The 14336-nt window shown below is 44.3% G+C and overlaps 1 protein-coding gene across 2 annotated transcripts in view; it reads right to left on the bottom strand.

Moving 5' to 3' along the window:
* The window catches only part of ky (kyphoscoliosis peptidase), a 68576-nt gene extending 54505 nt beyond the window's left edge, over positions 1–14071 (bottom strand). For both annotated transcript variants that reach the window (XM_033031667.1, XM_033031668.1), the window contains exons 1-4: positions 13830–14071; positions 12746–12793; positions 9941–9988; positions 8158–8205 (exon numbers count right to left, since the gene is read on the bottom strand). In XM_033031667.1, the coding sequence (XP_032887558.1) occupies positions 8158–8205; positions 9941–9988; positions 12746–12793; positions 13830–13893 (208 nt within the window). In that variant the 5' untranslated portion in view covers positions 13894–14071. The remainder of the gene's footprint in view (positions 1–8157; positions 8206–9940; positions 9989–12745; positions 12794–13829) is intronic.
* Positions 14072–14336: the final 265 nt, after the last annotated feature.

The following is a 14336-nucleotide window of genomic DNA, read 5'->3' as shown; positions in this document are numbered from 1 at the left end:
ATGTTATTAACTTTGGGTAAAGGGCCTGCCTTCCCATGAAAAGCGCAGAGGAAAGGACATCTGTGGAAGTCTGGGTTCTTCCGCGACCAGTTTCTCTGAGTAGCAAGTGAACGGTTATTGTCCAGCATGAGGTTCCCCTGAACCAAGAGAGGGGATGAGATGGCATTAGCCTTTATCGGTGCTGCATGACTCCAGGACTCCACTGACAGTTTCCACAAATATTACCACATTCATCCGTCTCACAGCCAGCCACCCATGTAACAACCTGCCCACCACTCTCCAGCAGCGGCAGAATCTGTGAGTCCCACATTGGCCTCATCAGTCACCATAGGACCCACGTGAGTAGAAGCATCCTCAACCCCAAGGGCCTGTCAACCATATCCGTATCATAGGCATGCCCCTGTGGATATTGTTGGGGGGGGATGACTGGTCAGGGGAGATCAGCAGCAGCTGCAGTCTGGTTTGTGGTGTTGGTTCTGACTCTCAAGCACATTGGAGAAGGGAAAAGCCACAGTGATCGGAGACCCATTGGTTAGCGGGACAGACAGGAGGTTCCGTGGCACCAAACGAAACTCCAGGATGGTGTGTTGCCTCCACGATGCCAGGATCAAGGATGATTCAGAGCAGCTGTAGAGCATTCTCAAGGGGGAGGATGAGCAACTCGAAGTTGTGCGCGCATTGACACAAATGATATAGATAGAAGAAGGTCTGAGGTCCTTATGAGTGATTATGGGGTGTTTGGCAAAAGGTTAAAAAGCAGGACCTGAAGGGTAGTGATCTTTTATTATTTCCAGTGCCACGTGCTAGTGAGGGAAGGAAAAGGTGAACTTGTGGCTGAAACGTTGGTGCAGGGGGCAGGGATTAAATGTTTTGGACCATTGAGATTTCTTCTGGGGCAGTGGTGACGTGTACAATTGGGAAAAGTTACACCTGAACTGGAGGAGAATTGATATCTTGGCGGGCAGGTTTGCAAGTGCTACTCAGGAAGGCTTAAACCAAATTTTGTAGGAGGACAGTTTCCAATGCAGGTGAGAGGCTGGAAATTCAGTAAGGAATGCGATGACAGCAAGTTCAGTAGACAGGATAGGCAGGAGCACAGCAGGGATTAAGGATGGAGTGTTGGAGTAAATGACATCAATTTCAATGTGAGACAACTGACATGAAAGGTGGGTGAACTCAGGGTATGGATAGGTACATGCGATTGGGATATTATGGGCATTATGGAAACCTGGCTTAGGGAGGGACAGGGCTGGCAGCTGAATATTCCAAGGTACAGGTGCTATAGGCGAAACAGACATGGGGTAAAAGAGGAGAGGGAGTTTCTCTTCAGTGTAAGCTAGCATCTGTAGTTCCTTCCTACTAAGAGGGGACTGCTCTGCCTGACAGTTGGGTAGAGGGGTAATTGATAGAGATTCATGTATTGGATAAACATCTGAACAGAGTGTGGGAGCTGAGTGCAACAATTGGAGACCTTGGCAACGTGGTTGCAATTGATGCATTGGGCTGAATGGCCTCTGATCATTTAGTGAGAGTCGATATTGCTGTTTAGTCCCCATTCATACCTGCATTATAAAACTTGTTCAATGACGACTGGGATATCTTTCTCATCTGAGGTGATGGTGCTGAGAAAACAAAGTTCAATGTTTGTTTCAGACATTGCTCAGTGAATCCAAGAGAAGACATTTCCCAGCCCATGTATTAAGCTTGGGACAGCACAAGGAGCAGAATCAGTGAATCAATGAGAAAAATGGAAGGAGAAGGGAGAGGGGGTGGTCACATGGAAACCAGATGTGTTAGGGGAGAATTATTTAAAAATTGGAGAGTTGGAGTAGTTTAATGTAGTTTAGTTTAGAAACACAGCGTGGAGACAAGCCCTTCGACAGAGTCCATGCTGACCATGCATTAGTTCTATCCTACACACTAGGGACAATTTACCCAAGCCAATTAACCTAGAAACCGATCACTGTGGCTCTCTCTGACTTTTCCCTTCCCCAATGTGCCTGAGAGTCAAAACCAACACCACAGACCTGACTGCAGCTGCTGCTGATCTCCCCTGACCAGAGAACCTGGGGAAAACCCACGCCATTACAGGGAGAACATACAAACTCCTTACACAAAGCACCCAGGATCAGGATCAAACCCGGTCTCTGGTGCTGCAAGGCAGCAAATCTGCTGCCGTGCCACTGTGCCACCCCAAATGCAGGACATTGCATTCTGTGCTCCCAAAGTGGCCTCCTATAGATCGATGAGACCGAGCATAGACTGTTTCAGCAAACACTTATGCCTAGTCTGCCAAGGTCTGATGGATCTCCCAGTTGCTGACCATTTTAACTCCTTTTCTGATTCGCATACTGATCTTTCTGCCCAGGGCCTCCTCCATTGCCAGAGTGAGGCCACACACAAACTGGAGAAACAGTAACTCATCTTCTGCTTGGTTAACTTACAACACAATGGTACGAACATTCTGAAGAATGAGTTTGAAGAAGGGTCTCGACCCGAAACGTCACCCACTCCTTCTCTCCAGAGATGCTGCCTGTCCCGCTGAGGTACTCCAGCATTTTGTGTCTACCTTAGATTTAAGCCAGCATCTGCAGTTCTTTCCTACATGGTACGAACATGAAATTCTCCAATGTTAGATAATTAACCACGGAACAAGGGCCCCGACCCAAAACGTCACCTATCCATTTTCTCCTGAGATGCTGCCTGACCAGCTGAGTTACTCCATCATTTTGTGTCTATCTTTGGTATAAACCAGCATCTGCAGTTCTTTGTTTCAATAACCAACAAACTCCCCCTCCCAAACTCCCTCCCACTTTTCTTTCCTTTATTTCCTGTGCCTCACCTTCCCTTTCCCCTGTCCCCTTCCACCTATATTCCTTTCTCTAACTTCACATTTCATGCCTCTTCTCTTATCTCTCAGCATTTTGTCTTATTTCCATTTGTGGCCTTTGTACACCCATCTGCTTATCTATACGCCCCTTACCTGTATCTACCTGCCAAGTTTTTATACTGCCCCCATGTCAGCGAAGGCAACATGGGCAAGTTGGGCCGAGGGGCCTGTTTCTATGCTGTATAACTCCATGACTCTATGACCTCTCTTACAGGTTTCTCCCCCCCCCCCCCCCTACTACAATCTGAAGAAAGGCTCTGATCCAAAACATCACAATGTGATACGATATGATAGAACTTTATTTATCCCAGGAGGGAAATTGGTCTGCCAACAGTCATAAAACACAATAAGAGACATGAAACATGAAATTAAAGTGATTAGTGGAAAGTCCAGGATTGGGGATGTGCAAAGACTGCTGAGGGGGATGGGGGGAGGGGGGTGCGTGGGAGGGGAGTCATTCTACCCCACAACAGACAGGGGAGGAGTTGGACAGGGTAAAAGGAAAAAAAAAGGATCTCCTGTGGCGTTCTGTCCTGCATCTTGGTGGAACCAGTCGGTTGCTGAAGGTGCTCCTCGGGTTGACTATTGTGTCATGGAGGGGGTGAGCTGCATTGTCCAAGATGCTCCGCAGTGTGAGGAGCATCCTCCCCTCCAAGACCATCTCTAGTAAATTCAACTCAACCCCCAGGTCGGAGCCAGCCTTCCTGATGAGCTGTTGGGGTCCACGGCCTTCGCTCTGCTGCCCCGACACACGGCAGTGAAGAAGATGGCACTGGCCACCACCAATTGGTAGAACATCAGCAGCATCTTACTGCAGATGTTGAAGGAGCAGAGCCTACTCAGAAAGTACAATCGGCTCTGCCCTTCTTATATAGTGCCTCAGTGTTCCTGGACCAGTCCAGATTACTGTCCAGGTAGACTCCGAGGTACTTGCACTCTTGCACATCCACACCATTGATGGAGACAGAGGAGAGGGATGTTCCACCACTCATAAACTCGGTGTTGAGCTCAGCCCACACCACTCAACAAAGTCGTTGATTACACCTCTGTGTTCACCTTCCCTCCCCTCACTGGTGCACCTCACAATTGCAGAGTCATCTGAAAACTTCTGCAGGTGGCAGGATATCTGGTCCAAGGTGTAGATGATGAACAGGGAGAGAGGACTGTCCCCTGTGAGGCCCCTGTGGTGTTCACTACCATGTCCGAGATACAGCTCTGCAGCCTGACATACTATGGTTGACCAGTCAGCTAGTTGGTGACCCAGGGCACCAATAGAGCATTCACCCGCATCTTTGTCAGTTTTCTCCCTAGTAGTGCAGGCCTTAGTGCGGTTAAAAGTAGGCCGGATGGTGTTACAAGGGTTAAAAGCACAAATATCACCTATCCATGTCCTCCAGAGATGCTGCTTGACCTGCTGAATTATTTTGATCTTACTCTGAACGCACCTCAACTATATTCACTACCCACTTTCCCCATTACTTAGAAGTTACTTTAGCTCAATAAAATAGCAAAACTGCTGAAACTGCAGATGCTGGAATCTTGGGGGTGGCACAGTGGCTCAGTGGTAGGGGTGCTGCCTCACTGCGCCAGAGATTTAGGTTGATCCTGACTATAGGTGCTGTCCGTGTGGAGTTTGTACGTTCTCACTGTAGGTTTTCTCCATGAGCTCAATTTTCATTCAATATTTCAAATACATGCAGGTTAGCAGGTTAATTGGCTTCTGTAGATTGCCCCTCATGTATAGGACGCAAACATGGGCTAACATAGAACTAGTGTACAGGTGATCGATGGTCGGTGGGAACTTGATGGGCTGAAGGGTTTTTTCTCCACGCTGTATCTCGAAACTTCAAATCTCACCGGTCCAGACAGTCACAGACCATTCATTGGTAGCTCCAACATATTGGATGACAAAGAGAACCAGAGTCCCACCCAGCAAATTCACCTGGGGGCTTAGGCACTGCATAAAGCCCTGTGAACCAATTTTGTCAGCTGTCAAATCTGTCAATGGTCAATGTGCCTGACATTCAGAATCATTGAAAATAAAACAATTTAAAATTATGAAAATAAAATACAATTGAATAAAACATAAAACATTTTAAAATAATTAATTTTTCCCCATTGCTTCCCTCTCCCTATAATCCTTATTCACATGATCCATCAGTTCTGCATATAAAGTGACTCTCAGACAGACTCAATCCCCTCATGCCGAAACGCTCCACCCATAAGCCATTCAATCTGCTGCTGAACCAGTTACACTTTTGTGCCAAATAATGCTATCCTGCGATCTGTCGCATAGGTGAGCTGCCAGCCCGAGAGACGTGACGTAACAAAACAACACACTCTGTCCTCTGCTGGGTGAGATGTCATGTTGAGACATGAGGGCCAAATGTTGATCTCTTGGATGTGGAGAGGATGTTTCCACTAGTGGGAGAGTCTTGGGCTAGTGGTCTGAGCCTCAGAATTAAAGGACGTTCTTTTAGGAAGGAGATGAGGAGACATATCTTTAGCCAGAGGGTGGTGAATCTGTGGAATTCTTTGCCACAGAAGGCTGTGGAGGCCGTCAGTGGATATTTTTAAGGCAGAGATAGATAGATTCTTGATTAGTACAGGTGTCAGAGGGTATGGGGAGAAGGCAGGAGAATGGGGTTAGGAGGGAGAGATAGATCAGCCATTAATGAATGGCAGAGTATTGATGGGCCGAATAGCCTAATTCTGACATTATGACCTAATGACCTTAACAGTAGGATCCTTGACCTAAATAACTGCTGGATCATTTAAATAAGACATCGCCTCCTAATACTTACTGCCATCATTCTGATCTCAGTGCCTGCACTTGAGAGGCAAGGTCCTGGGTGCTGGTGGGCAGAAGAAGCCACAGGTAAAAAGAGATGTCCTTTATATGTTCAAGGCTGATCTCTCAATGGCATAATGATGTGAGGCCCTGCTAACATTGTTACCTGTGCCTAACTGTGTGAGAGTTACATGGCATTGCATACAATGAAGGGAAGAGATTGAACTTTTTTTCGCCTTCCATCACAGTGAGGAATGTGGAGGTGTCACTGTGGTGGACGTTTATGTTAAAATGTATTTTGTGTGTTCTGTTGTTTTTTATTAGTATGACTGTATGGCAAATCAAATTCCTCGTATGTTGCAAAACATACTTGGCTAATAAAGTATGATTGTGATTGATTAGGTGATTCGTGGACTGATCTCAATGATTAATCGTTACGGGCTCTAAGGATGGAATGTTTGCTACCATTGCAACGCTCCACTCTCTATCAATTGTACGACATGTTTTAACTTCAAACAACTCATTCATCTCCTGTAAGGATGCCCGAGTCTGCCTTCACATTCATAAATTGTGTTATAATTCTTTAGCTTTGCTAGGCCATTCCATTCCGATGCTCTGACCATCAGAGAAACATGGTGAGTGTTTCACTTCCAGAGATGACCCACGAGACCTGAAGGGATTGCTGAAGGTGGCTGCACAGGTGGATAATGTGGTAAAGAGGGCAAAGGCAAGGCAAGGGACGGAGAGAGAGAGAATGCAAGGGTTACTGCAACAACTCCTGCAACACATGTCCCTATACCTTCTCCCTCGACTCCGTCCAGGGACCCCAACAGTTTTTTCAGGTGAGGCAGATGTTCATGGACCACCTCGAAACATCTACTGTATCGGCTGTTCTAGGTGTGGACTCCTATATATCGGCGAGACCAAGCGCATGCTAGGCGATTGCTTTGCTGAACACCTTCGCTCAGTCCTCAATGCAATCTCCCAGTTGCCAAGCACTTTAATTCCCCTTGCCATTCCCATACTGACCTTTCTGCCCTGGGCCTCATCCACTGTCAGATTGAGGCCAAACGCAGATTGGAGGAACAGCACCTCATATTTCGCTTGGGCACCCTATGCCCAGCGGTATGAATTTTGATTTCTCTAACTTCAAGTAAACCTTTCATTCCCTCTATCTCCAACCCTTCCCCACCTTAGCCATGCTACTAGTTTCATTGTTCTGCTTAGTTTCACTGTTTGTATCCACTCGTTATCACCTTTTCCACTGCCAACAATGGACCATTGTGGGCTCCACCTTTCTTTGATCATCTATCTGGCTGGCTTTGATTTGTTCTTTTCATATCTTTCATTAATTTGTTCTTTGTACATTTTCATATCTCTAGTTTCCATCTCCCCTGACTCTCAGTCTGAAGAAGGGTCTTGACTCGAAACGTTACCTATTCCTTTCCTCCAAAGATGCTGCCTGACCCGCTGGGTTACTCCAACATTTTGTGTCTATCTTTGTGCAAACCAGCATCTGCAGTTCCTTCATGCACATTTTGTAAGCTTAACTCAGGGCAATCTCATGAAAGATTCCCTGGGGATTACATCAGAAAGCATGTGTACAACATTAGTGAACTGGCTGTGCAACTGCTCACAGTAACACAAGATTTTCACAAGGGCAATATCAGCCTACTATATCAAGTTGGACTTCTAACCTCATACAATACTGGAAGATAAGTATAATGCCCCTGTCCCACTTAGGAAACCTGAACGGAAACCTCTGGAGACTTTGCGCCCCACCGAAGGTTTCCGTGCGGTTCCCGGAGGTTTTTTGTCAGTCTCCCTACCTGTTTCCACTACCTGCAACCTCCGGCAACCACCTGCAACCTCCGGGAACCGCACGGAAACCTTGGGTGGGGCGCAAAGTCTCCAGAGGTTTCCGTTCAGGTTTCCTAAGTGGGACAGGGGCATTATAATACTATAGTAGTTGAAGAGCAGCTCTCCCCATTTATGTCTAATGGAAAGTGAGAACGATGTAAACTTTCTCCAATTCACACTCATCACTGACATACAATATATATATATATATATTATTGAGCTAATAAAGTACAAATGGGCAGCTCAGTACAATTCAGTCCGAGGATCCAGGTTCAGCCCTGACCTCTGGTGCTGTCTGTATGGAGTTTGCATGCTCTCCCCATGACCGCTTCAGTTTCCTCTGGGTGCTCCAGTTTCCTCCCACATCCCAAAGTTGCATGGGTTGGCATCTGATTGCAGGTGAAGTGGCATAGACTTGATGGTCTCTTTCAATGTCATGAGGAAGTATGGTAATATGTAGCAAAATCGTCTGAAAAATATCCTGAAATGTTAGCTCCCTTTCTCGCTCCACAGATGTTGCCTGAGCTGCTGAGAATATTGGGGTTGATTATTTTAATCAAATCCCTCATTCTTCGAACCTACATACATTAAAAGTAAATATTGCAGTCTCTCTTACCTATCTGGTTGTTGGCTTCAGGAGTTTCTTTTCTGCTCGGCTGTTTTCCTGTAAAAATTCAATCATTTTCCATGATTGTGTTTTGTTAATTTAACCTATAATTTTACCTGGCAGAACATAACAGTCCTTGCAGGCCCCCTCTCCCATTGATCCTGGAATCCATCAATCTTCTCCAACTTGAAACCCTTCTTGATTACTAGATTCCTGAATCTTCCTGAACTCAGGACCACCATATGTCTGAAGAAGGGTGTCGACCCAAAATGTCAACTATTCCTTCTCTCCAGAGATGCTGCCTGTCCCACTGAGTTCCTCCAGCTTTTTCTGTCTCCGGTTTAAACCAGCATCTGCAGTTCCTTCTTACACATACTGTAAGGAATGTTTGATTGTGTCCCTTCGAACTGCTTACTGCAGCCAAGGGGTGAAATAAAATGAATCGACCACTATTTATTTTCTCTATTTATCAGTATTAATATATGCATTCAAAACCAATTAATGAATACATGGCGTTTTGCATTCTCAAATGAAAAGCAACAGAAAATTTCAGAAGCTTCAAGGTCCTGCAATGCTCATAAGTGATAGGAGCAGTATTAGGTAATTTGGCCCATTGTCTACTCCACCATTCAATCATGGCTGATCTATCTTCCCCTCTCAACCCCATTCTCCTGCCTCCTCCCCATAACCCTCGACACGCATACTAATCAAGAATCTATCTATCTCTGCCTTAAAAATATCCATTGATGGCCTCCACAGCCTTCTGTGGCAGTGAATTCTACAGATTCACCACCCTCTTGACTACAGAAATTCCTCCTCATCTCCTTCCTAATGGAACGTCCTTTTATTCTGAGGCTCTGATCCACAAGAGGGATCATCTTCTCCACATCCACTCTCTCCAGGCCTTCTGTCCTGAATGGATATGAAAGATCCAAGAGCAAAATCTGAGAATGGGAAGATGTGTAAACAACCAGTACTGGTCCTTGGAAATCATCAACAACATTACCCATTGTCACAGTGATTTCTCTGGAAGTTTTCAGGGCACAAGTGTTCTATTGTGTTCCCAACAACCTCTTCCTCTCAGCCAGTCCCTTGGGTGTGGGGATGTCTAATTTCTGCATTTGAAGTATTGTGTTCAGTTTTGATGTACATACCCTGCTGTAGGAAGTATGTTGTTAAGCTGGAAAGAGTGCAGAAAAGATTTACGATGGCATTGCCATGACTTGAGGGGCCTCAAGGGATAGGTTGGACAGGCTAGGAATTTGTTCCTTGGAGTGCAGGAAACTGTGGGATGGTCTTTTAGAATTGTATAAGATCATCAGGGGAATAGATAGGGTAGATGCACAGAATCTTTTACCCAGAGTAGGAAAATCAAGACAGAGGATGTAGGTTTAAGGTTGGAGGGGAAATATTTAATGGGAACCTGAGGAGCAATTTTTTCACATAGAGGGTAGTAGTTAAATGGAATGATCTGCCAGAGGAGGTACTTGGGAGGCAGGTACTATAATAACATTTTAAAGATATTTGGACAGACACGGATAGGAAAGGTTCAGAGGGATATGAGGCAGCTACAACTAATGTAGATGGGTCATCTTGGCTGGCATGGGCAAGTTGGATGGAGCGGCCTGTTTTCTTGCTGTATGGCTCCTTCTGTGTGGATTGTGAGATGGATGCTGGGGTCACGGTGGGTCCCATTGGCTGCCACAATGGGACAGGCTGGAAATGTAGCAGGAAATGTACTCCTTCTATCATTTTCATTGGACTTCTAAATACCTCTCTAAGTCTCTCTTACCTCTTTCTGCGGGACGAGGGATGTTTTCGACTTTCTGTGGCTGTTGTCCTGGAAGAAATTTCAATCATCTTCCATTATTTTGTCTTGCGAATGGATCTTAAACATGTAACCAGCTGAATTTTTAGCATTTTTCTACAGGCACAAAACGTGATTTAAAAACTCTGGAGTTCTGTCCCATGATGAATGAAGCTGAACATCTATCAATGGGGGCTGATTATTCTTGGCTCTTTCATCATCATGTGAACTTGCATCAAAGATTGAAAATGCTGAGGCTGAAAATTGAAAATCCTGAAAAAGCATAAACCATCAGGTGAAGCAGCAAACAGTATGTGGAAAGAGAAACAGAATTAATATTTCAGGTCAAGGATATATGATCAAAGCAGTAGGGGTCCCAGACCTAAAACGTCAACTCTGTTTCTCCCTCCCAGATGCTGCCTGATTTGAAGCGAGCTTGCAGCATTTTGTATTTTAATTTCAGACTTTCATTTACAGTTTGTTTTTGTTTAACTTCAACGATTATCTGTCAATTCAAATTATTCCAAGGGAAAATATCCTGCGATGTTCAGTTATGAAGACAACCCTTTGATTACATGTATATTGTGACAGCGCCTCCTCCCTCGTGCCACTCTAATCTCAGGCCAGGATAAACCCACAACTAGCAGCACAAACAGTGCCTGGCTGCCAGAGAGTACTGATACCTGGGAGATAGGGAAAGGTAGAGAGAGAGCGAGAGAGAGAGAGAGAGAGAGAGAGAGAGAGAGAGAGAGAGAGAGAGAGATGGACAGACAGAGAGAAAGAGAGAAATGGACACAGAGAGACAATAGACAATAGACAATAGATGCAGGAGTAGGCCATTTGGCCCTTCGAGCCAGCACCGCCATTCAATGTGATCATGGCTGATCATCCCCAACCAATACTCCGTTCCTTTCTGCCTTCTCCCCATATCCCCTGACTCCGCTATTTTTAAGAGCCCTATCTAGCTCTCTCTTGAAAGCATCCAGAGAACCAGCCTCCACTGCCCTCTGAGGCAGAGAATTCCACACTCACTACTCTCTGTGAGAAAAGGTGTTTCCTCGTCTCCGTTCTAAATTTACAAGTGTATGTGTGTCAGTGTGTGTGTGTTTGTGTGTCAGTATGTGTGTGTGTGTGTGAGACATTTCTTTATTTTTTTCTATGGCCCTCAATAATGTGCCAAATCTATATCACTAAAAGTAAGATCTTGACCACTTCCTGTTTTTCTGTTTCATGATTTTTGAAAAAACAGAGAATTCCACAGACAGATAGATAGAGGAGTGTTAAAATGTTTAGTTTAGTTTAGAGATACAGCATGGAAACAGACCAATTGGCCCACTGGGTTCACACTGACCATTAATCAACCGTTCACACTAATTCTGTGTTATCCTACTTTTCCACTGCCTACACACCAGGAGTAATTTGCAGAGGCTAATTAACCTATAAACCTACATATTCTTCGGATGTGGGAGGAAACCGGAGCACCCAAAGGAGACTCACGCGGTCACGGGGAGATCATGCAAATTCCGCTCAGACAGCTCTGGCTCTGGCACAGTGATACAGCAGCTCTACCAGCTGTGTGACTGTGCCACCCATGTCAACCATAGAAACATAGAAACATAGAAATTAGGTGCAGGCGTAGGCCATTCGGCCACTCGAGACAGCAATGCCATTCAATATGATCATGGCTGATCATCCAAAATCAGTACCCCCTTCCTGTTTTCTCCCCATGTCCCTGATTCCGTTAGCCCTAAGAGCTATATCTAACTCTCTCGTGAATACATCTAGTCAGAAATTTCAAAAAGGATTATTCAGCAGTAGGTTTGAAATGTGAGGAAGCACTATTACTCCAGGTACCACTGGCTGATACAAAGATAGCCGCATTAAGTAAGTGAAGACATTGAATTCCACATTTCACTCTGTTTATCAGACAAGGACATCATCTGCAGTGATCAGATTTGCAGTGGCCATGCATTATATCTGGGTGGATATAATGCATGTCTGGGTGGTCATAATGCATGCATAATTATATCTGGGTGTCTGGCTGTGTAAGCAGTTCTGCTCAATATCGCCCTCTGCAGGAGAGCAACGCGGTGTCCACTGAACAGATCACATTGGGCCTCTGTTTTTGAGCCCCACAGGCTGTAACGAGTAACTCAACGCAAACCAATAATGGAGAAATAGGTAAGGGAAACAGGCAACAAAATGCACAAAGTGACGGTGCTTGGAGAATCACCGGGAATTTGATATAACCGAGGTACCGAATAAATACAGGAAGCACTGGGAGGTAAGAGTTGGTTTCAGGGAAAACAATAGAAGCACGTGTTAGAGCATTGGTGGCTGCATGAGATTTTTCAAGACAAATATGTATGAAGGAGATTCTGATGTAACAATGTTTCCCCACTTGTCACGTCAGTCGACATGATGTCAGTTACCTCTGAGATTGTAAAATTCGACAGTCTGACATATTCAATAGTGCAACATACAGTATGCAAGGTGTAATGGATTATGTTGTATTAACGAGAATTGACTGTATGTCAATCTTCAATTGCACAGTGTTTATTTATACTGAAGATGTGTTTACACCACTTAGTTATATGAGTTCAAAATTCAGTTGACATCAAATCAATATTGAACGAGTTTCTTAAATGCTTAACCCTCTCATAGAATGAAAATCTTAAAGATCAACTTATTGTCTTATAATGTCCTGTCTAATTCCCTTTTACAGTCACTACTGTACAGCTTATGCACTGAAGAGGGAAACCTACAATGAATATCACAGATTTCTCTTACCTCTCCGTCCGGTGGAAGGGGAAGTTTCTGTTCTCCGTGGGTGTGTTCCTGTGAAATGTTTTAATTGTTATCTGTTATATAGTTCTTTAACTATTTTCCAAATTAGTTCTATGACAGACTGTCAACATAGGATAAGCCAAATATGTTTATTTTCCATCTCCAAACTCTATGTGTACGGAATTGAAATATAGCTTCTGATCCAAGGTGTCATAGTCATAGAGTCAACTTTGGCCCAACTCATCCATGCCAACTAAGATGCTCCACCTAAGATGATCTCCATTGCCTGTGTTTGGCCCATATCCCTAATACCTTCCTATCTGTGTCCCGTCGAAATGTCTTTTAAATATTGTAATTATATCTGCCTCAACAATGGTGAGCAGGTACAATAACAATATGTGCATGGTGTATTGACCATTCTTTGCTTATTATCCATTATGGGAACATACTTCAAAGATTCAAACATATTTCAAAGATTGTCCTTTAGTTTAGAATATTGCAAAGCAGAACAAAGGTCTATTCTATAAAGATCTATTCTACAAAGATATTCTTCTCATGTTTTGGAATATTGGTTTGATAATGTACCCTGACCAACATAATATTGGACAGTGATGTCATTAACCTGAACATTGACTCTGTTCTTTTCTCCACAGCCTTCTGCCAGGTTCACCGAGTATTCCAGTAACCTCTACATTTCGTTCAGGGATTCTGGAGCCTATAGATGAAAGCTACAATGGATGAAGCATTCGTTGCACCAAAGGCTCTGAATGGCTCCTAATTTTAACCCTTAAAAAGTGAGGCTTGAATGGTGCAATGTTGATGCAAGATGTTTGTTAAAGCTGGACATGTTGGGAAAGGAGTTGCCATCAACAGCAACCACAAAGCTGTAGCGACTGAGCACTAGAACCTACTTAAACCGATGTAACCGATGTTCAATCAACACATCATTCAATGGGTCAGTTTGCCTTCAATGTTTTATTTTAAATGAAAACCAGAACTTCACTTGATGTTTTGGAATTCCTATCTAATTCTGTCCTACGTACCTACCGCTTGACAAAGTACATGTCACACAACATGCCCCTCTTACCTCTTGGTTTTGGACGAGGTGCGGGTTCTGTTCTCCGAGATGGCGTTCCTGTAAAAGGTGTCATATATCATCGTTTATAAAGTTCCTTCGACTATTTGGCAAATCTGTTTTGTGACAGACTGTAACATCATTAAACAGATACAATATGGGAATTTTCAACTGAGAATTCCATCCTGGCATGCAAAACAGCAGGCGATCGGAGGGGCATTTATCTTTGTAGTTTCTCCATCATACATCAAACATTGTTCTGCAAGTCAGAATATTCTAAAGTAGAACATAACCAGCCTGTAAAGATAACTTTACTTGATGCATTAATAATGACGTAATCGGAGTCACCTGGAAAGCTGGGCCATTGACCTGAAATGTTAATGTGCTTCCCTCTCCTCAAATATTGCCTGATTTGCTGAGCACTTTTCTCTGTATTTATGATGGAACTCCGGACGCTGTAAATCTGAAGCTCCAGTTGGTTTGATAATGGTCCAACCTGCATCCGGCCTTTACTCTTAG

The sequence above is a fragment of the Amblyraja radiata genome, chromosome 13 (assembly GCF_010909765.2).
Source record: "Amblyraja radiata isolate CabotCenter1 chromosome 13, sAmbRad1.1.pri, whole genome shotgun sequence".
Lineage (NCBI taxonomy): Eukaryota > Metazoa > Chordata > Chondrichthyes > Rajiformes > Rajidae > Amblyraja > Amblyraja radiata.
The sequence above is the reverse complement of the archived record's forward strand: the minus strand, read 5'-3'. Positions and strand labels throughout refer to the sequence as shown.